The sequence below is a fragment of the Balaenoptera ricei genome, chromosome 11 (assembly GCF_028023285.1).
Source record: "Balaenoptera ricei isolate mBalRic1 chromosome 11, mBalRic1.hap2, whole genome shotgun sequence".
Taxonomy (NCBI): Eukaryota; Metazoa; Chordata; class Mammalia; order Artiodactyla; family Balaenopteridae; genus Balaenoptera; species Balaenoptera ricei.
In genome coordinates this window covers 45008679-45032456 of record NC_082649.1, presented here as the reverse complement: position 1 = coordinate 45032456, position 23778 = coordinate 45008679, and the positions used below count along the sequence as shown (strand labels likewise).

At 39.6% G+C, this 23778-nt stretch overlaps 1 protein-coding gene across 3 annotated transcripts; it reads left to right on the top strand.

Annotated features, from left to right (window-relative positions):
- The first annotated feature begins 367 nt into the window (after positions 1-367).
- On the top strand, positions 368-23514 carry RAB23 (RAB23, member RAS oncogene family). 3 transcript variants are annotated; one of them, XR_009505764.1, is made up of 8 exons: positions 368-613; positions 6132-6351; positions 8952-9037; positions 14967-15123; positions 17219-17301; positions 18107-18199; positions 20142-20341; positions 21800-23514. XR_009505764.1 is itself a non-coding variant. In XM_059939033.1 (7 exons), the coding sequence occupies exons 2-7, from the start codon at positions 6197-6199 to the stop codon at positions 20279-20281; spliced, it is 714 nt and encodes a 237-aa protein (XP_059795016.1). In that variant the 5' UTR covers positions 368-613; positions 6132-6196; the 3' UTR covers positions 20282-23514. The 3 variants fall into 3 exon arrangements, 2 of the variants coding, with proteins under 2 accessions (XP_059795016.1, XP_059795017.1); XM_059939033.1 differs by having other exon boundaries at positions 20142-23514; XM_059939034.1 differs by lacking the exon at positions 368-613 and adding an exon at positions 1212-1286 and having other exon boundaries at positions 20142-23514.
- The last annotated feature ends 264 nt before the right edge of the window (positions 23515-23778 follow it).

The following is a 23778-nucleotide window of genomic DNA, read 5'->3' as shown; positions in this document are numbered from 1 at the left end:
GCAGACTTGCACTTGGTCCAGTCACAGAGTACGGACCGAGTGCGTTTTCGACTTTGCTCCAGTTTTGCTCACTCCGCCACTTGGATGTCCTCCGGTCAAGGCTATAAGGTGTGCATCCAGGGCGGGCACGTCCCGTGAGGACTCTGAAAGCTGACCACTGGGTAAGCGAAGCGTTTGCGGCCCTTCCTCGGCAGCGTCCTCTCCCGCCACCTCCTGGAACCCCACCAGCCCCCAGCTGCCTCACAGGGAACGCCGCGCCCCTCAGCCTCAGCCAGCTCGGGGGCGGGGCAGCGGGGCGAGGCCGGCGGCGCGCGCGTGCGCACTGAAAGTCCGGCGCATGCTCAGAGTGCCCGGCGTCCGCAGCTGAGGGGAGGCGAGTCTCCCGCGCCCTACCCTCCGCAGCGGGGCCGCAGCGATCTGCTGGTTCCGATTCCTTCTGCCAATAAAGTTCCTGAAAAAAAAATCACAGTCATTCTTAAAAGAGCAAAAGAGGGCGCGAGCCGGCCGGAGGCCCTGCCGGGGGGCTGGCGCACCGGGCGGCGGAGACGGCGGTTACACCGCGACCAGGAGGAGCGGTCGCGCCGGGCGGCGGGCGGCGGGCGGCGCGGGGACGGTGAGTAGCGGCTCGCGCCCGGGGCGGCTGGCCGCACTCATCGCCCTCGACCGGGTCTGGCTGCGGAGGACCCGCCCGTCCCCGCGGCCCGGGATGTGCCCACCGGGGGCCGGACAGGGTCTCGGCGGGGGCATCCAGGCCAGGCGCCCCTCCCCGGCCCGGCCGCCGCGCGCGCACTTCGAGTGCGGGGCCCGGGTACCCGCGGCAGGCGGTGGGCGCAACCCCCGGCGCCCCCTCCCCCTCCCCGCGCCCCCGCCTCCCTGGGGTGGCCCTCGGGCGGGGAGATGCAGCGGGGCGGTGGGGACGGGGCATTAGGTGTGGGTTGGGGCTGGCGGGGAAAGGGCCCAAGCCCCACCCTGGCTTCCAGACCCCGTCCTAGGCGGCGGGCCCCTTCTCTGCTGCGGCCCCACCCAGCCCCGGTGTTGCTCGGGTTCTGCTCGAATATGAATAAGCCTGACTACGCGGTCTCCTTGACACTGGCTACCGCAGAGTCACTTCACTCGGGGATCCCAGTGGCAGTACAGTCAGAAAAGGGCTGTCTACTTCTCCAGGTTTTATGTAACTCCTTACATCTTCTAGGTAACTTCATTGAACTTGAGAAGTTTTTCAGTGTTTTTATAATCATACCTGTGCTGAAGTACAGGCTGTGATGAAAAAGCCACCCTTTTGATCAGTGAGTTAACTCATCCTTTACTTTTCTAATGTATTGGACGGCTGTTGGTTGGCAAAATCTTTAACATTAAACTTGGAAAAAGAACACATGTAAAGTGTTACTGTCAAGCTTTTAAAGTATTGTACTCAGAATTATGCTTACTTTCTAAGAATTTAATTGTTTTGGTATTGTTCTTTAAGGCTGTAGAGTAGTGGCTGATAATCACAGGAGTCAGACTGCCTGTGTTAAAATCTGATTCCACTTACTTTTCTTTACATTTTATTATTTTAAAAATTATTATATGGTAAAATTGACTTTGTTGGGGGGTGTGCAGTTCTGTGAATTTTAGATATATGTAACCACCATAACAGAATTTAGAACAGTTCTGTCACCTCCAAAACATTCATGCTATCCTCTCCCTTACCCCAACCCCTAGCAATTACTGATCTTTTCCAGAATGTCATAGAAATGGAATCATGCAACATGTAGCCTTCTTTCACTCAGCATAATGCCTTTGAGATTCCTTCGAGTTGTCGGATGTATCAACAGTTTATTCTTTTTTATTGCTGAGTAGTATTCTATTAGATGGATGTGCTCCCAATGAAGGACATTTGGATCGCTTCCAGTTTTTGGTGATTATGACTATAGCTACTATAAACATTGCTATACAGGTTTTTGTGTGAACATAAGTTTTCATTTCTCTAGGGTACTGCTAAGATTGGGATTACATGATCATATAAAGTATGTTTAACTTTGTAAGACACCGTCACACTGATTTCCAGAGTGGGTCTATCATTTTGCATTCTCACCAGCAACATGTGAGAGTTCCAGTTGCTCCACCTCCTCTCTTAGCACTTTGTATTGTCGGATTTTTTAATTTAGCCATTCTAATAGGCATGTAGTGGTATCCCGTGGTCTTAATGTGTCTTTAACTAATGGCTAAAGATGTTGAATATCTTTTCATGTACTTAATTGGCATATATAATCTTGGGTGAGTATCTGGCCAAGACTTTTGCCTATTTTTAAATTCAGTAGTTTCTTTGTTGAGTTTTGAGGGTTCTCTATATGTTCTGGATGCAAGTTGTTAGATATGTTTTGCAAAAGTTTCTTGCAGTCTATAGCTTCTTTTCATTGTTTTAACAGTGTCTTTCACAGAGCTAATGTTTTTAATTTTGATGAAATCTAATTTATCCATATTTCCTTTTGTACATCTTTTGGTAGCATGTCTAAGAACTTTGCCTAATCCCAGGTCAAGAAGATTTTCATCTTCTAGATATTATAGTTTTATATTTAGATCTATAATCTATTTAAAATTATTTATATAAGGTGTAAGATTTAGGGGAAGGTTTACTTTTTTGCATATGAATGTCCAGTTGTTCCATCACCATTTGTTGAAAAGACTGTCTTTTCTCCATTTAATAGTTTTGCATCTTTGTCAAAAATCAATTGGCTGTATTTGTGTGGCTCTGTTTTGGCCCTCTGTTGTGTTCCATTGATTTCTGTATCTTTCTCTTTGCCAGTATCAAACTTTCTTGATGGATGTAGTTTTATAGTGTCTTAAAATTGGGTAGCATGATCTTCTCCAACTTTATTCTTTTTCAAAATTGTTTTAGCTATGCTAGTTCATTTGCCTTTCCATAAGAAGTTTAGAATCAGCTTGTCTCTAACTACGAAATATTCTGCTGGTACTTTGGAATTATATCAAACCGTAGATCAATTTGGGGAGAATTGCTATTTTTACTTTGTTGAATCTTTCAATCTATGAACATGATATATCTTTCCATTTATTTCTTTGTTTCATTAGTGTTTTGTAGTTTTCAGTATACAGATCCTATACATGTTTTGTTAGATTTATTGCAAAGTATTTCATTTTGGGAGGAAACTATTGTAAATATCATTTAAAAAATTTTTGGCTTCAAATTGTACATTGTTAGGATATTAGAAATACAGTTGAGTGTTGTGTGTTGCTCTTGTATCCTGTGTCCTTGCTAAACTCACTTATTAGTTGCAGGATTGTTTGTTTGAGTCCTTGGAATTTTCTAGATAGACAATCATGTCATCTGTGAATAGAGATAGTTTTTTCCCTAATCTATAAGCGTTTTATGTATTTTAGTTGCCCGTTTCTCTGGCTAGGCCTAATGATAAACAGGAGTAATGAGAGTGGACATCCTTACCTTGTTCTCAGTCTAAGGGGGAATTCAATCTGTCTTTCAGAATTAAGTGTGATGTTAGCTGTAGATTTTTTTTTTTTTAATAGATGCCCTTTATCAGGTTGAAGAAGTCCTCTTCTGTTTCTAGTTTGCTGAGAGTTTTTTTCACAAATGGATGTTGATGTGGTTTTTCTTCTTTACCCTGTTAATATGGTGGATTACACTGATTGATTTTTGAGTATTGAACCAGCCTTGCATTCCCAAATAAAGCCCATTTGGTCCCGGTTATTCTTTTTATATATTGCTGGATGCGATTTACTAATATTTTGTTGAGGATTTTTGCATTTGTGTTCATGAGGGGTTATTTGTCTAGTTTTCTTTTTTGTACTGTCTTGGTGTGGTGCTGGTATCAAGATAATGCTGGCTTTATAAAATAAGTTAGGGAGTGTTTTCTCCTCTTCTGTATTCTGGGGGAGAGTATGTATCATTCTTGAAAAGTTTGTTAGAATTCTCCAGTGAAATCACCTGAGCCTGGAGAGTTCTTTTTGAGTTTTTAAAGTTATAAATTCAATTTTCCTAATGGTTATATCAATTTCATTGATTTCTGCTCTTTATTATTCCCATCCTTTTGCTTGCTTTGGGTTTATTTTGCGATTCTTTTTCTAGTTTTTTGAGGTGGGGGCTTAGATTATTGATTTGAGACTTTTCTTCTTTTCTAAGGTAAGCATTTAGTGCCGTAAATTTTCCCTCTCAGCAGTATGTTAGCTGTGTCCCATAAATTTTGACATATTATATTTTCATTTTAATTCAATTCACTTATTTTTAAAATTTCTCTTGAGTGTCTTCTTTGGCCCATGGGTTGTTGAGAAATCTGTGTTTTTAATTTCCAAATGTTTGGAGATTTTCCTGTTATCTTTCCATTACTGATTTCTAGTTTGATTTCATTGTGGTCCCTTTATTTTGCTTTTGTTGAGGGTTGTTTGATGGTCTAGAATATGTTCTATCTTGGTATATGTTCAGTGGGTGCTTGAAGTATATTCTGCTGTTGTTGCGTGGACAGCTCTATAAATGTTGATTGGATTCTGATAGTTTTCTGTTTTTAGAATTTCGTTTTGTTTTATTGTGTTTTATAGTGTTTTTGAGTATCTCTTTGTGTAACTTGTTTAGCTGCATAGGTAATTATCACAGTCTGTTGGTGTCAACATTTTACCAGTTCAAGTGAAGTAAAGAAACCTTACTTCCCTTTTGTCCTCTTCCATGTATAATTTTTTTTTTTTTTTTTTGGCTGTGCCAGGTCTTAGTTGCAGCATGTGGGATCTTTGTTGCAGCATGCAGGATCTTTTTTTAGTTGCAGCATGCGGGCTCGTGGCATGCAGGATCTAGTTCCCTGACCAGGGATAGAACCTGGGCCCCCTGCATTGGGAGCACAGAGTCTTAACCACTAGACCACCAGGGAAGTCCCCTCTTCCACATATAATTACTTGTCTTAAATGTTTTTTCTACGTATATTGAAAACCGTATTGAACAGTATTATAATTTTTCTTTCAACTGTCAAATGTAACGTAGAACATTTAAGAGAAGTCTGCTATATTTACCCATATTTTTGCTTCTGTCATCTTCTTTCTCTTGTTCCAATACTTTTTGTTGTTTTAATCATTTAATTATGTCTGAAGTGGAGACCTAAAACCTGTACTTTAACAAGTGCTCCTAGATGCTTCTTATAATTGTGCAAGTTTGTGAAGCATTAGGGACAATTACTGAGACTCCATTAGGGGCAAAGAAAGGAATGTTCTTCACATTTCAGACATGTTTTGTGTAGTGGTTGTATAAATGGATTTTTGGTTAAGGTAGCTGGAATATAATAGCTAAGTAGGCAGGAACTTAACTAGTAATTTTAAGAAGAAATATGAAGAAGTTGGCTTTCTGTTCTTTTCAGTCTAAAATGCAGACAGTACACATTCTGTTACTTTCATTATATGAGTAACTGTAACTAGTCTGAAACTAATGAAAACAATGCATGGTATAAGATGATGTGTAGAGGATCCATTGTAATCTAAACACTAAAGCACTGTAACTAAGAGCCCGATGCTATCACGTGGTTGCATAGCATTATACAAAACCCTTCCTTAGGGTGCTGTTCTAGGGACATTAATTATTACCTGTGAGGATGAAGAGCAGTTTCCTTAGATTTTGTATTTGTTGCCCATTTGGTGGTAACTATCCATGGAGGATTTATTATGGTATAGGAAACTACCATTTTTTTGAACGCTTAACTTTCACTGTGCTAAGTGCTTTGTATCTATCACTGATCAACAATCCTGTGAGGTAAATATCCTCAGGAAACTGAAGCTTCAAGAGGTTAAGCAATAACTTCACTAAGAGCACAGAACCAGTAGTAAATAGCAACTAGTAAGTCAGGCCTCGACTCTTAATGCCCATACTCTAGCCTCAGTGAAAGGCGGAACTATGTAATCTAGGCATTTATTGGTACCTGGAAGTCATACATTCTGCTGTTGTTAAGGATGCAAAAGTGAATGGTATTATTGTCTCTCTTTTCAAAGAATTTACATTATCTGAACAGGGTGGGGAGAGGGCCTTCATCACGGAAAAAAATTCTTGCAATTCATTATGATTATTTCTTGATAAAACAATTATAGCTTATTTTATTTTATATAGTTTTTATGTCATGAAAAAATAATTTCATTTTAAACCACAGATTTGAGAGAGAAGATCGGATCACCTGGAGTTAAATTTGGCACAGAAACCTTTTCAACTCCAAAAATGTTGGAGGAAGATATGGAAGTGGCCATAAAGATGGTGGTTGTAGGGAATGGCGCAGTTGGAAAATCAAGTATGATTCAGCGGTATTGCAAAGGCATTTTTACAAAAGACTACAAGAAAACCATCGGAGTTGATTTTTTGGAGCGACAGATACAGTATGTACTTGGCTGTTTTATCCTCTCGGTTTTGATTTGTGACCTGTGTCCAAGGGTTTGCTCAGAATAATAGTAACTGAGTACAATACAATCCAAGGCTAGGCGTCTAGTGGCAGCGGGTTTTCAGTTATTCACTCCTTTGTGTGTCTTTGCCTTCTTTTTTCCCCCTCCCCCATCTCTTCCCTTCCTCTCTCATTTTTTATTCTTTTTTTCCTACACTTCTCCCTTCTCTCTTTTTCTATCTTACATCTGTTTTATATTTATTGGTGGCACCCTGGGTACTTCTTAAACACAAACTGACGCTTGATTCTACTGAGATTTCTGTCCACTATTTTATTTGGAAGGAAAGTTACCTGTCTCGCAGAATAATTTTCATCTCTTATATTATGGGATCTGTTTGTGTAAAATGTCTCTTCTCTTTTTAAAACTGGGCATATAGAAGTTAGAGAATTAATAATTTGTTTTTACTTTAAAGAAATAAGAGAAAGATTTGAGAGGATTAAATACTCCTGGGAAAAGGAAATCCAATTGAATTCTAAAACACATCAAAGTAACACTTTTTGTCATTAGTCCTGAGAACTTTTAAGGATGTTTTAAATTGTAGGAGACAAGCTCAAATGTATCACAAAGAAATAAGAAACATTAAACAAGTCTGATTTAACTATCCCAGACACTAGCATCAAAGATAATTGTGTTCATTGTTTTAAAGATTGTTGAATTTATAATCTGTATTCTGTTACCCTCTTTTTAAAAATACTTCTCTATTTGCTTCCTTTCTTAGATATTTTAAGGGGATTCATTTTAAATCTTGATGATGTTTATTTTTTGCACTTGCTATCTGGACCAAATTAATATTTTAAGTATACAGTTGACCCTTATTATTCATAGATTCCATATTTATAGTTTAAGTGTGCAGTTACTTCTCATTATTTGTGGATTTCATATTTGCAAATTCACTGCATGCTAAAATTTATTTGTAACCCCAGACTCAGTACTCCCAGTACTCTGGTGGTCATTTGTGGCCATGCACAGAGCAGCAAAAAATTTGAGTCATTTATACAGACACGTCCGGCTGAGGTTGAACAAGGCGACCCTCTGCGTTTTTGTTTCATCTCTCATACCGTACATGAGTGGCCTTTTCATGTTCTGTTTTTGTGCCACATTTTTGTGCTTTTTGTTGGTAGTTTCGCTGTTTAAAATGGCCCCAAGCCTAGAGCTGAAGTGCCCTCTGGTGAGCTGTGACGTGCCTTATGGAGAAAACACATGTATTAGATAAGCTTCGTTCAGGCACCAGTTATAGTACTGTTGGCCATGGGTTCAATGTTAGTGAATCAACAGTGTATATTAAATAAGGTGTGTTTAAACAGAACAATGCAAAAAACAAGGTTATATATTGATCAGTTGATGAAATTGTAACCAGGGGCTCACAAGCACCTCGCCCGCCTGCTATTTTCCCTCAGAGGAATGGTTCAGGATTTGCTAATTCATTGTTGGCAGTGACTCTGTAGAACAGAACCACTGGCTGCGAATAAGGCAACAGGTGTGACAGAACAGAGTTAATTTGGGGGTTAAAGGACAACCAAGTGGTAAGCTGCTTCTTTACTTTCTTACTATTCTACCCCCATTAGAATAAGGTAGCAGGAGGAGGGCAAGCACTGACCTAAGGGGAACCCTTTCCCAGGACAGCTGACCCTGGGTGTCCAGGATCCCACAGGCACTCAGTCCCTTGTATAAAATGGCATAGTATTTGCATTTAACCTACACACGTGCTCCCATAGACTTTCAGTCATCTCCAGATTACTTATACTATCTAATATAATGTAAATACTGTGTAAATAGTTGCCAGGCACACAGTAAATTCAAGTTCTGCTTTTTGGAACTTTCTAGAATTTTTTTCCCAAATATTTTCTATCTTCAGTTGGTTGAATCCTCAGGCGTGGGCCCCTCGGATGCTAGTCTTAGAGCCACCACTATCTGTGACTGTGGTTGAAGGAAAAAACATGACAGATGAATCCAAATCGTGTAAAATTACAGCTTTAGGGGAGTGTCTTTCACCCTTTACTCGCACTGTTGGTAATGGTATCAGCATTTAAAAGCACTCAGACTTTTTCAGAGTGAAACCAGCAATGTAGTTGTTTTTTAAAAATAAATAAATAAATTTATTTATTTATTTATTTGTTTGTTTTATTTTTGGCTGCGTTGGGTCTTTGTTGCTGTACACGGGTTTTCTCTAGTTGTGGCGAGCAGGGGCTACTCTTTGTTGCGGTGCGCGGGCTTCTCATTGCGGTCACTTCTCCTGTTGCAGAGCACGGACTCTAGGTGCACGGGCTTCAGTAGTTGTGGCACATGGGCTCAGTAGTTGTGGCTCACAGGCTCTAGAGCGCAGTCTCAGTAGTTGTGGCACACGGGCTTAGTTGTTCTGCGGCATGTGGGATCTTCCCGGATCAGGACTCGAACCCGTGTCCCCTGCATAGGCAAGTGGATTCTTAATCACTGCACCACCAGGGAAGCCCAACAATGTAATTTTAATACCTCCAGATTTGAAAAATAAAATACAGACATTTCCTTTGCATATGAAATACATTCATCTCTTGTTTCAGAGTTAATGATGAAGACGTCAGGCTCATGTTATGGGATACAGCAGGTCAAGAGGAGTTTGATGCAATAACAAAGGCCTACTATCGAGGTAAATCATGGGTGTCTTTAGTTTGTTTTGACATGTTCTTTTAGCTGAACAAAGAACTTTGCTTTTCTTGTTTCCCATAGAAGGATTTCTCTTTAAGAATATTTAAATTAATTCCAAAGTATTTTTTAAAACCCCAGGCTATTATTCTTCTAAAGATCTTGTTGGGTGGTAAATAATACTCTGTGCTATAGACTGTTTATCTCTGCCTTAGAATTACATGACTCATATAGGCATTCCCAGACCTAATAAGTCAGAAGTTGTGAAAAGTTACCTCTGACTACAGGGAAATGACTACATAGTCTGAGTGGAAACTAACATAAGAAAAAGTAAAGCCCTGGCAGACAAGATGGCATTTTGTTATGATATTTAATGTGGGTAAAGCCTTCTCTAGGCTATACGAGTTCAGGGAAGTATGACATACATGTGAAAGGGAAGAGCTACAATGATAGGATCTAAGACTTAAATAAACTGGGGGAAATGCCTCTTTTTACCTACCTAGCTTTCTTCTCTAAATTCTCAGCATAAAATATATGTTCTTTTTGTGTGGAAAAAAATAGGTTGGGTTATTTCTTTTTAAGCTTTTGACAATGTGATGTGGCAGTATTACTTTTTAACTAATATGGTTCTTTTTGGAGAAAATATTATCATTATGTCTCTCTAACTTAAAAGGACAAAACTGTGTGAGTCTACAATTATCTCAAAATAAAGTTTAACTTAAAAAAAGACAAAACTGGTCAAATGTCAAAATGATTTGATTCGTATATGAATAAAAAGGAGAAAATGTTGGAACTGTACAGTTAAGTAGCTCATTTGGGTCCCTAATTTAAAGAAAAAGACCAGGTAGCTAAACATATTTTAATACCCACTGCCATAAGACTTTGTTCAACATTATTATCTTCTAATTTTTTTAACTTGACTCATCCAATTTGTTGCAGACTTCTTGTTTTAACTTGTTAGATGTCCATGAATCATACCGTTTCTCTTTCATATGTTTACAAAAAACATTCTTTGCCAGAAACTAAAAAGAGAGCCCATAATTGTTAGTATTTACATCTTAATTTATATGGGTGATGTTCAAATTTCTTTTCACTTTGTTTCATTTGGACTAAAAGGCTTTAAACAGCATTGAGTTCCCTGTGTTTAACATTTTAACTTAAAGCAATCTTAAGTGTATAAATAGATCTGTTAAAAGTTTTTCTTAAAATGTAACGTTTTTTAGCCAACTATGTTAAAATGGCAAAGAGGGTGGATACTTAGACAGGTCTTCAGCTTCAGCTTTTTCCCTCACATCCCTATTTGAATTAACGAACAAACAGTGGCAATGTTACATGAATTTGAGAAATGGCATATTGGACTTAATATGCTTTTTTTTTTTGAGGTTCTATCAGAGTGCTTTTGGTTGCTGACAGCAGAAAAGCAATTTCAAACCGACTTATTTAGCGTCTGTTGACTTGTTACTGGGAGTAGCTTTCATTTGTGGTTTGTTGGGACTCTAACCTTGCTGATTCTCCTGGCTGCCTGCCTCCCCGTGTGGGGTTCGTCCTCATGCCGATTTTCCTCTTGTCTGCAAGTTTGCTACCATCGGCAGTGCTTTTTGTTCACATTCTTGGGGACCGAGGGTTACTTCCCACAACAGTAGACCAGAAGTCCAGAGCTTTTATCTGATTAGACCACCTTTGATCAGATTACAGTGAGTAGTCAGAGGAAGGTGATTGCCCTAATGGGCTTGGCGCACTTGGGGCTCCCCCAAGGCAGAGGGAAGTTTAGCTGCCTAAACCATAGGCTACCGTACAGAGGGGGAGAGGTGTTCTTGGGGACGGGGCACTGGATGGCGGCTAGGCACCAGGTAATATCTGCTAGTAGTATAGATTCAGATGACGATATAATTAAATAAAGAGTAGGAAGAAAAGGTAAGGTGGGCAGAATGAGTTGAGATAGAGATTTAGTGATAGAAACACTATGCCTTATAAAATTATGACCTACTGACTTATGTCCTAAAAATGTGTTATTCAAGATGCATAAAAAATATATTTAAAAAAGAAAAAATTTATTGTAATTCATTTAAAAGACCTATTATAGCAAGACCATTGCTCCAAGGCATCATTATGTTCTTAGAATGCTGGCTTCATTGTACAGTGAGACATGTGGAAACATGATCCCCTTATTAGTAGGTTAGAACAGAGCACAGATCATATTAGGAAGCCTTTGGGAGCCCAGATGACTCCTGTTAAACCCTTAAGAAAGTCCATCCTAGGCAGCAGAAACTGTACTTAGTACAGAAAGTTACATACAACATGAAGTAGATTTTTATTACAGTTTTTTACTGTGACTTGGTTCTCAGAAAAAAAATGCTTCTAAGTATATGTAAATTAGGTTATAGACTTGAGACCTATTATTTGAGATCATGCACATAAGTAGAAGGAAACCCTTATTTTCTTAAAAAATAATTTTTTTTCACAAATATAAATGAATATAAATTGTTGGAAATGAAATAGCTCTGGACAAGAAGCTAGTTATAAGTTATAATTATAAATGCAAGAATTAAGGAACAACAGAATTAGACTATGCAAGTCTGAGGTTTGTTTTGAAATTATGTGAGCATGGAATCTGTGACAGATTGGTTCATTGAATAATTTATGTGCTTTAGACTGTATAGAATGTCAAAAAGAATAAGGAACAGCATTTTAAATCCTGAGTAGTATCTATAATAGTATTTTTAAAGCCTTTGCCAGTGTACGCTAGAGCAGTGTTTCTTAAACTTGGCTATGCACAGGAATCCCCTGGGGAGCTCATTAAAATGCAAACTGAATTCTGTAGATCTGTGGGTGGCTCTGAGAGTCTGCATTTCTACAGCCTCCCAGGTGACACTGATGCTGCTGTCAGCCACACTCAGGACCAGCCTACAGACGATCTTGTAGGATCTGTCAGTGATTTGAGGATAGAATTACTCTCTGCACATTATGTGTCTTAGAGAGTATTTTCTGAATTGCATTAAAATATAGTGACTTTTTGGGAATGATCTTATTAAGGAGGAATAAATACTTGCTATTGGTGATCTTATCATTGACACCAAAAATTTATTCAGAGCTCTGTATTTCTGATGCATGGACTAGTGAGGTAGTTTATTAACTGTTAGAAGTGATCCATTTATGGGTGACTTACTGTTATCTATGATAATGAAGAAACTTTTCCAATGGTGCAATTTTTAGGGTAGGTAGTATTGAAGGAAGATTGAATAGTAGGAAAATGAAGGTCTTTGTAAAATATATGGGTAGAAAACACTAGCTGCCTTTCAATATTAACAACAGAGAAATTAAAACAACTTTCCCAAAGATGGCTGGTACTAACACAGAGCTAGAGGTCCAAGGAAGAAAAAGAAGGGAGAGCAGTGTGGGGTCATTTTAATTTATTTTATTATTTTTTTAGGGTCATTTTACACCTCCCCCACACGCACACACACGCAGCTGGGTGGGTGTGGGATGTAGAAGTGAGAGGCCAGGGAAAGAAGGGAGAACCGTGCATAAAGAGTGCAGTAATGAGCCAGTTACTACTGCGGGTGGGGAGACACGCCTCAGGGTGACCCCACCCCAGGGAAGCTGAGGTTTTTATCCCCCCTCACCCCTCCCCAGGCATCCAGTCCCCTTAGGGGGTGTGCTAGACCACCCCTGGCAGAAGAGCAGAGCGCCCCCTGCAGCCCATGCTGGAGGGTCGGGGCGGGGAACACACAGGGCACCTCTGGGGAGGGGGCACCATGCTCGCCTCCCTGGTGGCTTAACTGAATCCAGGTCCCTCCTCCTCCTCCTCAGAGGGCACTACGGCCCATCCCACCCAGTGTGGTCTCTCCACCCAGTCCCCCACTAAATAATTTTGGGTTTTGTGGACAGACTTTTTCTTTTATCCTTTGATCCTTGATTTTTCAAACAAAATTGTACTTCTCTTAGTTAATCATTCTTACTGCCCATATGTCTGGCACCATCTGCTTAGTTTTTTTTGTTGTTTGTTAGTTGTTTTTGTTTTGTTTTTTTTAACATCTTCTCTAATAAGTGTTTTTTTGTGTGTCTGAGACCTTGTATACTTGGAAATACCTTATTGGACCCTCAAATTTAAATGACACTTGACTGATATAAAATTCTAGGTTTAAAGCTAACAATTTTATAACAAAAAAGTTTTTGTTTTTTTTTTAAGATTTTTGTTTGTTTTGATGTGGACCGTGTTTTAAAGCCTTTATTGAATTTGTTACAATAGTGCTTCTGTTTTATGTTTTTGGTTTTTTGGCCCCGAGGTATGTGGGATTACTTAGCTCCCCGACCAGGGATCGAATCCACACCCCCTGCATTGGAAGGCGGAGTCTTAACCACTGGACCGCCAGGGAGGTGCCCACAAAACAGTTTCTTAAAGTATGATTAAGTAATGTTTTATTTGTAGTTTAAGTAAATGTTAGAGTTCAAGTAAATATAAATTTGTTGTCCAGTATGCTAGTGTGATCTCTTCAGTTTTACTTCTCCTTCAATTCTGAGCAAGTCTCAGGCTGTGTCTGTCAATCTGCCTGTCCCCCACCCCTCAGTTTTGCATAATTAATTTATTCTTTGGTCCAAAGCCTGCTCTAGAGGAGAGAAGCCTCTGCTTTTACAGTCATAGTGAACTGCTGGTTTTTTCCTTCAGTAATTGTTCTTTGGGTTTCTGCCATATTCCCTCAGGTGATAAACAAACCGTTTTTGGCCCTAGAGTGTCTTAGGTAGCCCAGGTATGTGTGTCTTGAGTCTTACTAGGAAACTCTTACACCTGGGGTATCTGTAAGGAAGGAGTAGCAGTGAGGAACCCTCTTGACTCCAGGATGATTTTCTCTTCTCACCTGTTTTTGTCACTATGCTGCCTGATTCAACAGCAAATCATTGGTAAAAACCCTCTTACAGAAGGTTGATGCTTATTTTTAAAATGAGATATTATCAACCTAATGTGATAGTTGATAGTTAAAATATTGTCAGTGAGTATGGTATGGGAATTATGCAGTTAAAGAGAATGAAAAACTAAATTAAACTCTTTTCCTCTCTACTATATATAAATATTTTACTCTTGGCACTGGTTCCTAAATTACATTCTTTAGCATTGCTGGTATTCTGCTACTAAAATAAAATAATATAGATTTTTTTTAAAAAGTAAATAGAATGAGAAAATTATGATTTTTTTTCTCATAGACTTTTCTTAAATCTGTGCCAAAAGAAATTAAGAAGCAGGTGACAGATATTAACGAGAAGAACTCAGCAACTCTGTCATTCATGCCTAGTTTACTGTTCTCTCTGGCTTTTACAGTGTTATTAAATATATCAGTATTTTGTGGTGTTCCACAAGGAATGTGTATAATTTTGAGGGTACTTTGGCACTTGCACAAATTTGAGAACCACTGTTCTTGGTAAAAATTGGTTCTTTGAATTAGAAAATAGAGTTTATATGTTAAAAAATAGGGCTTCCCTGGTGGCACAGTGGTTAAGAATCCACCTGCCAATGCAGGAGACACGGGTTCGAGTCCTGGTCTGGGAAGATCCCACATGCCACAGAGCAACTAAGCCCCTGTGCCACAACTACTGAGCCTGAGCTCTAGAGCCCGCCAGCCATGGCTACTGAGCCCACGTGCCACAACTACTAAGCCTAGAGCCCATGCTCTGCAACAAGAGAAGCCACTGAAATGAGAAGTCCGTGCACCACAATGAACAGTAGCCCCCGCACACTGCAACTAGAGAAAAGCCCGCGCAGCAATGAACACCCAACACATCCAAAAATAAAATAAATTAAATTAAAAAAAAAAAGTGCTACAAAGATGAGTTCAACATTTATTTACATAAAAATTGTTTTGAATACATAAAAGTTTCCTTCACCCTGCATAGGATTGTTTCATTAATGTAAATAACATTTTTATTTTGTGAACTTACAGGAGCCCAGGCTTGTGTGCTTGTATTTTCCACCACAGACAGGGAATCTTTTGAAGCGATTTCCAGTTGGAGAGAGAAGGTGGTGGCTGAAGTTGGAGATATACCAACTGTACTTGTACAAAACAAGATCGATCTCCTTGATGACTCTTGTATAAAGAAGTAAGGTGGCTACTGTTGACGGGGTGGCTGTAATTCTGTAAAGCTAAAACCTATTTTAGTTTTTGCATACACTTAAAAAATTTAGGAAAGTTTTAAAAAAGACTGCCTTATACTTAAAAATTTCTGTGAGCTATTGTGTGATTGGTTTGGGTTAAAAAACGTTCACACTGAATCAGAAGTAAAGAAAATTAAAGGAGTACATTTTGAAAGCCCTTTTAGAATTCCAGGTCCTTGCAGCTCAAATCCAACTCCTCATGCGAAGTCAAATCTAGACAGAGTAAGAATGTTAAGAGAAACATCCCGGAACTTCCCTGGTGGCGCAGTGGTTAAGAATCCACCTGCCAGTGCAGGGGACATGGATTCAATCCCTGGTCCGGGAAGATCCCACATGCTGCGGAGCAACTAAGCCCATGCGCCACAACTACTGAGCCTGCACTCTAGGGCCCACGAGCCACAACTACTGAAGCCCGCATGTCTAGAGCCCATGCTCTGCAGCAAAGAGAAGCCACCTCAATGAGAAGCCCACGCACCGCAACGAAGAGTAGCCCCCGCTCACCTCAACTAGAGAAAGCTCGCGTGCAGCAACAAAGACCCAACGCAGCCAAAAATAAATAAATGAGTAAATTTAAAAAGGAAGACATCCCTAGATGTTTTAATGTCTAGCATAAGTATGTTGATGAGTTTAAATAGGTAAGCAGTTCAGTTTCATATTGTTTTATATACCCATAACCATTATGCTCATATTTGTGAACAGAGTTTGGCATCCAGATAATTTCTCTGTATAAGTATTTGTTTACTACATTATTAACGTTTTGCTGGCTTTGAAAATACTTACTTGGTTTTTAACCTTATTTTTTTATAAGTTCTTGTATTAGTTGTCTGTTGCCATATAACATATTAGCCCAAAACTTAGTAGTTTAAAACAACAGACATTTATTATGTCACAGTTTTTGTGGGTCAGGAATTTGGGAGTGGCTTAGTTGGGTGGCTTGGTTCTGGGTTTTCATGAGGTTGCTGTCAATATGTTGCCGGGGCCTGTGGTCACAGGAAGGCTTTTTTTTTTTTTTTTTTTTTTTTCTCACATTATTTATTTATTTATGGCTGTGTTGGGTCTTCGTTTCTGTGCGAGGGCTTTCTCTAGTTGTGGCAAGCGCGGGCCACTCTTCATCGCGGTGCGCGGGCCTCTCACTCTCGCGGCCTCTCTTGTTGCGGAGCACAGGCTCCAGACGCGCAGGCTCAGTAATTGTGGCTCAAGGAACCAGCTGCTCCGCGGCATGTGGGATCTTCCCAGACCAGGGCTCGAACCCGTGTGCCCTGCATTAGCAGGCAGATTCTCAACCACTGCGCCACCAGGGAAGCCCCACAGGAAGGCTTTTGACTGGGGCTGGGGGGGGTCTGCTTCTGGGATGGCGCCCTCGCTTGGCCATGGGCAGGTGGCCTCTCCTTCGGGCTGCGAGTGTCCTCAGCGTGTGGCAGCCGCTTCCCCAGGCACGTGATCCCAGAGGGGGCAAGGCGGAAACCTCAGTGCCTCTTATAGGAGTCTCAAAGTCACACGCCATCACTTATGTATGTCATTGATGACACAGGCCAACTTGATTACAGTGGGGGGGGAGGCATGTGGTAGAATCATTGGGAAATATTTTAGAGAATTGGGAGTCATAATGAAACTAAAATTAGGAGTCCACTGTTCTAGACACATCAATATACTGACTTCGGCTTTGGCAGCAAAGTAGTTTTGTAGCCAATAAGAGTAAAATAGGTAATGCAGTATAAGACTTTCAGAGTGTAATTAAATTCAAGTGTTTTTAATAACCGAAGAGAGAAAATTAAAGTATTATATAAAGAAAAGTGACATTTAGTCATTTTAAGGCTAGAGTAAGTGACTTTACAGAAAAGTGTCTTGCAGTTACAGTGAGATGGCTGGTGTTTACCCCCCCAAGAGCAGTGACGACTGAAAACCCTGCTCAAGCACTGAGTGTAGCTCTCAACGGTTCTGGAAGGGCTGACCGCCGTCCTCAGGCTGTATGCAGTAAATATAATAAAACAAGCTCTCAGAAAGTACCTTTACATGCATTTTTTTCAAATTGATGTGTAGTGAGGAAGCTGAGGCACTGGCAAAAAAGTTGAAGCTGAGATTCTACAGGACTTCAGTGAAGGAGGATCTCAACGTGACGGAAGGTAAAGTGCCCTCTTAACAGTTAACAGCAGGAAGTTTGTTTATTCTTCTTATGCCTTTTCTTTTTGTTGTTTAGAAATCGTATTTGTAACGAGAATAGAATTTTCTCTTTGCCATGTATCATTAAGTAAAGTTTAAAGGCTGATGCTGCTCTGAGTTTGAGTCCTTGATTATTTACTAATGTCTTTGAACAACTGTTACTCTACAGCAAAACTCTGGTGGGCTTTTGTTTTGTTTTTTAATCTTTAAAAATACAACTGGCTATGTGTGTGCGTGTATGTGTGTGTGCTTTTCAAGCGTACCTTCTGAAATTGCTGCGTTAGAACCCCACAGCGGTGGACACCCCTCTGGGTAGCTACAGTGACCTTAACTTGTTTAATAGTGTTTCCTAGTTTAAGAAAGTGAGATTAGAGAAAGATGGTGGTTATTCTTCTCATTCCGGAATTGCTGCTCATTTTATTAGATTGCAGCTCAGCTGTTGCTCCAGTGTCCCCTGAATAGTGCTTTTCAGCTAGAGAAAGAGTCTTTTTAAGACTGAGTCAGTTTAGTGTTGCTGAATATTAGTCTACAAGTAATATTTTATTTCTTGACTAATAAAATGCCGCTATATATTTATTAGTATTACCATTGTAATTAGGTATTACTCAGATAATTTTTAGAAGTTGAATTTTTTCAACTAGATTGTATACTTCTAATTTTAAATTTGTTTTGTAAGTATAAATATTATAGTAAGTGATGTGAAAGAACAGGTTTTATGTGCATAATTATACTAACCTGGCAAGGTTTTTGGTTTTGTTTTCATTCCAGTTTTTAAATATTTGGCTGAAAAATATCTTCAGAAGCTTAAACAACAAATAGCTGAGGATCCTGAATCAATGCATTCAAGTAGTAACAAAATTGGTAAGTACCCAGGAAGTTTTAGCCCCATGTTTACCTGGTAAATTTATTTTCCATTCATTATTATCATATTTACTGGGTTTTTTTTAAATACAGTATGCTCATTTCTTTAAGAAATGTGACTGGAAATCATGAGATGAGTGATTATTAAATTTAGTAGTATCAGCTCTCATTAAAAGGTATATTGAGTTAAAAGATTTTTTAACTGATGAATTTTCTAAAGGTCTGTCCTTTTTGAACACTTGTTTCTCTGACTTGACACTTGCACCATCTCCACACCTTTCCCCTTTCCTGCCACCTTGCTGAGCACCCATCCTGATTTTTAACGTGAGATGCCAGCAGAGTTTAGTATTTCCTGGAGAACAGGAAGCACCTGTCCGTGTCTTACTTTTGGCCATGGCTTCTGGGAGGATGGGCGCCGGTCCTTTGTCCTAAGGACCTCCTGCCTGCATCCCACTCCTCACTACACACACAAACACACACACACACACACACACACACACACACACACACAGCATTTTCTTGGCCTGTTTTAAACTTTTCTTACTTTGCCCTTTTTATTGCGTATGTTCCTACTGTCAGACACCTCACATGCTCTGAGAAACGACAGGGCAGTTGTGATAAGCCGCTGTCTGGTCTGGTCTCCTTCCAGTCTGCTGATTAAAGCCCTTTGATAGATTCTGGTTGTGGAACACATTCAGTGCAGGCTCTCTTCATCCCAGCATTTAAAGACAGTTTGGTCCATCCTTCCTGTGCGGCCTTGTGCCCCACTTTTGTAATGTACCCTGTTTACGGTTCCACCACAGGGCCCGCTGTTTCTTGAGCCTGCCTAGGGCTGTCTTACTTATCCCTTTGCTCATTTTGGCTCTTCCATTAAGAATGGCCTCCCCTTCCCACCTTCTGTTGAGAACTGTGCATCCCTCAAGGTCTATGGAGAAAGCTCTTGGCTATCTGTCTGGCTGAAGCACAGCCTTCACTTCTCTTAAATGAACAGAGACCTGAGTGCAGGGCATTGCCAGGGGTCCAGTCCCTCCATGTAGTTTGTCCTTTCTTATGAATTAGATGTGGTTGACCCTTCCTATACCATCTGTGGGATCTTGTCTCTTTTGTGACACTTAACATAGAGTGTCCTGTAGCATCACTGCCTGTTTGTAGTGCCTCACCTCACTCATCAGATTGTAAGCTTCTTGGGGGCAGGAATCAGTCTTAGTAGTCTTTGTGTCGCTCATAGTGTCTCTGGCCCAGAGTCTTGTGTATCGTGGACGATAAATAGCCCATAAACTGGAGATTACATTTTAGAACCAACATTGTTCAAAATGAAAACTCTAACAGTTGAAAGTTTTTCTTTAGTTCATCCCTTTTGTCTGCTCACCACTTTGAGTATCTGCAGACCATTTTGCTGTTGTTTTAGCCTGGATAAGAACATCTGACATCACTACTGGCTCTTACATATGCAGTATCTTTATCAACATGACATATCACAAATTCTGTTGTTAACTACAGGCAGGTACTGTTGAGGAAGTTCTATGATGTAAAATTAGTAAGTGAAGTTATTAAAATTATCATATTTACAGATTCCAAATTTCAAAAATGATTGTTAGTGAAAAGAGTGTGTAGAGAAGCACACAAAGGGAGGAAAGAAGACCATATGTGCACTTCAGCCTACATGTGTGTACAACATCACTGCAGGGATGCGTGGGAACTCTAAACACGTGTGCCTTAGGCGAGGGGCTGGGGTGAGTGAGAGACTTCACTGTGACCCCTTTGGTTCCCTTTGAACTTTGAACCCTGTGTATTGGCTATTAAATGAAATGAAAACAAAAGCTTAAAATTGTAAATACTTGCATATGTTGCTGATTTACTAAGAAGCTGGGTGCACAGTCTGCAGTAGGTGACCCTGAGGTCCGTAAGTGTTAACCTCTGTGTTTTCCCTCAACTTATCCAGGTGTCTTTAGCACGTCTGCTGGGAGTCACTTGGGTCAGAATTCAAGTACCCTTAATGGTGGAGATGTCATCAACCTCAGGCCCAACAGACAGAGGACCAAGAAAAACCGAAATCCTTTTAGCAGCTGTAGCATACCCTAAAACGCTTCAGGGAGCAAGAAATGAATTATATTGTGCAGTAAGATACATCCAGCTGTCACGGTATGTTACACAATTTTTTCGCAGACTTTGCACCTAATGGCTCTCTGAAAGCTGACAGACTTAAACAGATAGCACTGTTCTGCAGTGCTTTTCAGAATGAAGCAAGATCTCTGGTGGAAAAATTACTGCCCTCTGGACTTATTTTAATTTTTTTACATTAGACGAAGCTTCTCCTGTTTTTGAAGGAATGCTATAAGAAACATCAAAAACAGGTTTTGCTGAATTTGAAATGCTGGAAAACGTAAATGAAATGCCTAAATATACCGGTACAGATTTTAATATTATGGGTCAAGGAAAGGTAGCCAACCGTTCTTTCTCTGAAATTGGTCATCTGGCTTTTCTAGGAAGTAGTATTGAATCTGAATACTGAAAAGAATAATATTGAAAGGCGAACCCTAATCTTGCCAGACTGCATTAGTGTGTACTTTGGCAATGTTACTTGTGCAATATCTGTAGATGTGGAATGTGGAGGTACGTGTGCACGCAGATCCCTGGTTCTGGAGTAAACAGAAGGTGTGTGCAGTGTTTAAGGAAACATAGACTCTAACTCATTCATTCATGAAACCATTTACACATTTATGTGTATGTTATAAGTTTCTATTTTCAAATGAGAAATTCTAGACAGATATTTTGCAAAATGAGCTCAGATTTAAAAAATGCTTTTGTGCCAAAAATACCATACCTAATTTTCAGTGCTTTACCAGAATTTATACTGTTGATAATCTCTTTTAAAAGCAGTTTTCCTCTCTGACAGGGTAGATGAAAGAGTGTCTTAGTGCTAGAGCCCCTCCCAGGTAGCACTGGTTGCGTGCGGAATCTTTTCGTGTCCCTGCACATGCGTGGTGGGCTCGAGCTGGCGGCTGCAGGACCCCCACCCTGTGCAGCGTGGCCGCCCTGTACCCAGTGCCTTTTGCTGTTGACAACGCGATTCTGAACTTTTAGGATTATGCTAACAATTTTTTTAAATACACAAGAGGTGATCTTTTGTCTTAAACCACATTATGGATTTTATAATGCCCTGCAACTCTAAAGCATCTTTTTGTTTACACATTTTTTGTATGGTATTTTGAGATTATCATTTAAAAATTTCTGTAAACTTCAGTTTGTATAGCACTTTCTCAAGAGCTCTGTCAGCACCAAATACAAAATAATTTCTTTTAATAAGTGATTTTAACATGTAATCATGTGGCAGAGCATACATTTTGTGACTTGGGACAGTAGCTTTCCAACTCAGATAATTAATTGCATGAACTCTGGTAAAACTGGTTATCATTCATCAATGACTTGTTTTTAACCCCTTGCAATACCTGGTTTTTACAGGATTTAAATATATGTAAAAATAACTTTTCTTGGAAAATGTGTCACAAAGTCATTTTTCATTATTTCTACTAAATGCATAATGTTTTATATATTCCTTTTGTATGTTTTCTCTCTCTCTCGTTCTTTTTTTTTTTTAAGTCTTCCATCTGCACCACCCTCATCCCCTGTCCAGATTAATGTTGAAAACATAATAGAATTTTGTAGGGCATGTCTTTTAAGTGGTCAGGAGTGAAGATTTGCTTTTCATAATATTGAAATAATCTGGCATTATCTATTTCAAAGTAATATGTTTATTTTTATGTCACCAGTTGTCACCACTCCCATTGCTGGCAGTGGGATAGGTGTTGGGGAAAAACTCTGTTCCTAACAATGGGTACCCGCTAGTGATTCCCTTTTCTACTCTCTGGAAATACAGTCCCTTTAATTTTTGCACAAAATATATTTTGCATCAAATAGTCTTTAGTAGCAGAAAAACCACGTTATATAAAATGTTGTAGTTCTATTTCACATGAAGTAAATGTGTGTGGGTGAAAGTTTGTTATTTTTCTATATTAAAAAAAAGCTGATGATGGTTGCAGTTCCCCTGATATTTGTAATATAATTTTATGTACTTAGTTTTGTCCTTTTTTTTTAAAACAAGAACTGAAGAGAGATCTTTGTTACACATTTGAATTTTTAATTTGCAATTCTGTATTTTACCTAACCATAATTAGTCATTTTGAATAATTAAGTAGGCCTGAAAATCAGCCACAAGTGATATGTTAAATACTTTCTCAATTCTAAAAACCTTCAAAATTGACATTATATTCTTTCACCTTGAGGCCTTTAATTCTTTTAAATAACTTAACTACTAATTTCTAATGAACCGTGGATGCTGAAGAAATACTAAGACCCCGGGACGTTGTGCATTTGTGCAGTAATAGCTTTCCTATGTCGTGGCTCATTTTTGGCTGTGGCGTGGCTGCCGTGTCTCAGAGTCCTCAGGATTCCTTTTCCTCTTTCAGTCTGCCTCTCGAATTGATAGCGTACAGAATAGGCTACATAAGGCGATATAATTAAATAAAACCAGACTAAATGGTTTCCTTTTTATCTGCCCAGAGTTGACAGCACTCATGTACTTCTTCAAAATAAAGTAAAACTAACACTATCAGAAGAGCCCCTCCCCATTGTGGCCGCAGTCCTGTGCTGTCTGGGTGCCTCAGACGCTGGCAGCGCAGTGCTTGGGAAGAACTCGCTGATGGGCTCCACCGTGTCCAGGGCTCCAGGGCTGGGGTCTCCTCTGGAGATCCTGGGATGGGGAAGTGGCCTCAGGACCTGACATCCCAACTTAAAGGGAACTACTTTAATGTAAAATATTGTTAATTTTTCCCCTCCTTTTTAAAACCTTTGAAATAGTTACTGGTAACTTGCTAAAGTGCTCTCGTTACTGTATCACTGGGGTATCTGTTTCTCTGAAAACAAAATGAACTGACAGGTGAAAATCTGTCCCACACTGCAGTCATCTAATGAACAGAGAAAGTCTGGGCTGATGTGGAGTGAACAGGAAGGGGAGGATTTCCAGATGCTGACGGTCTTTGGGAACGTGAGAAAAACTTGGTTGTCTGCTGAATTTTCAAAAAGCTGATAAAGAAAAAGATGGCACAAAAAGAAAATCTTCTATCTCACAGTGAACCTAATGATAGCAAATTAGTCTGACAAATCAAGAGGCTTTTGCCAGTTATCAGTGAGAATTAATGTTTCCCATGAAAGAATAGATTTAAATAAGGTGAACTTGGGCTGGCATCAAAACTATCATGAATGTCCTCAGATTGTAATTGCTTTTTATGAAGAGACATATAAAAATATAAAACCAATCTGCAGCTTGACTTGTTTTTTTTCTTGCAGTGTGAAAGAATACCTATCTTTTAATGAAAATTGAATCTGATATATTCATTCTGAAGTAGTATTTGGGGAAGCTGAAGTTTTTGTGTATCAGTAGCACTAGTTATTTTGAACAAATAAAAGTGTTCTATAGTTGCTGCATTTATCACAGATAAAAGAATAATCAATCAATACACTGGTCAACCTTGTTAGTGAACAAAATGCAATCTAAATTAAGGTATTTCATATTTAATATT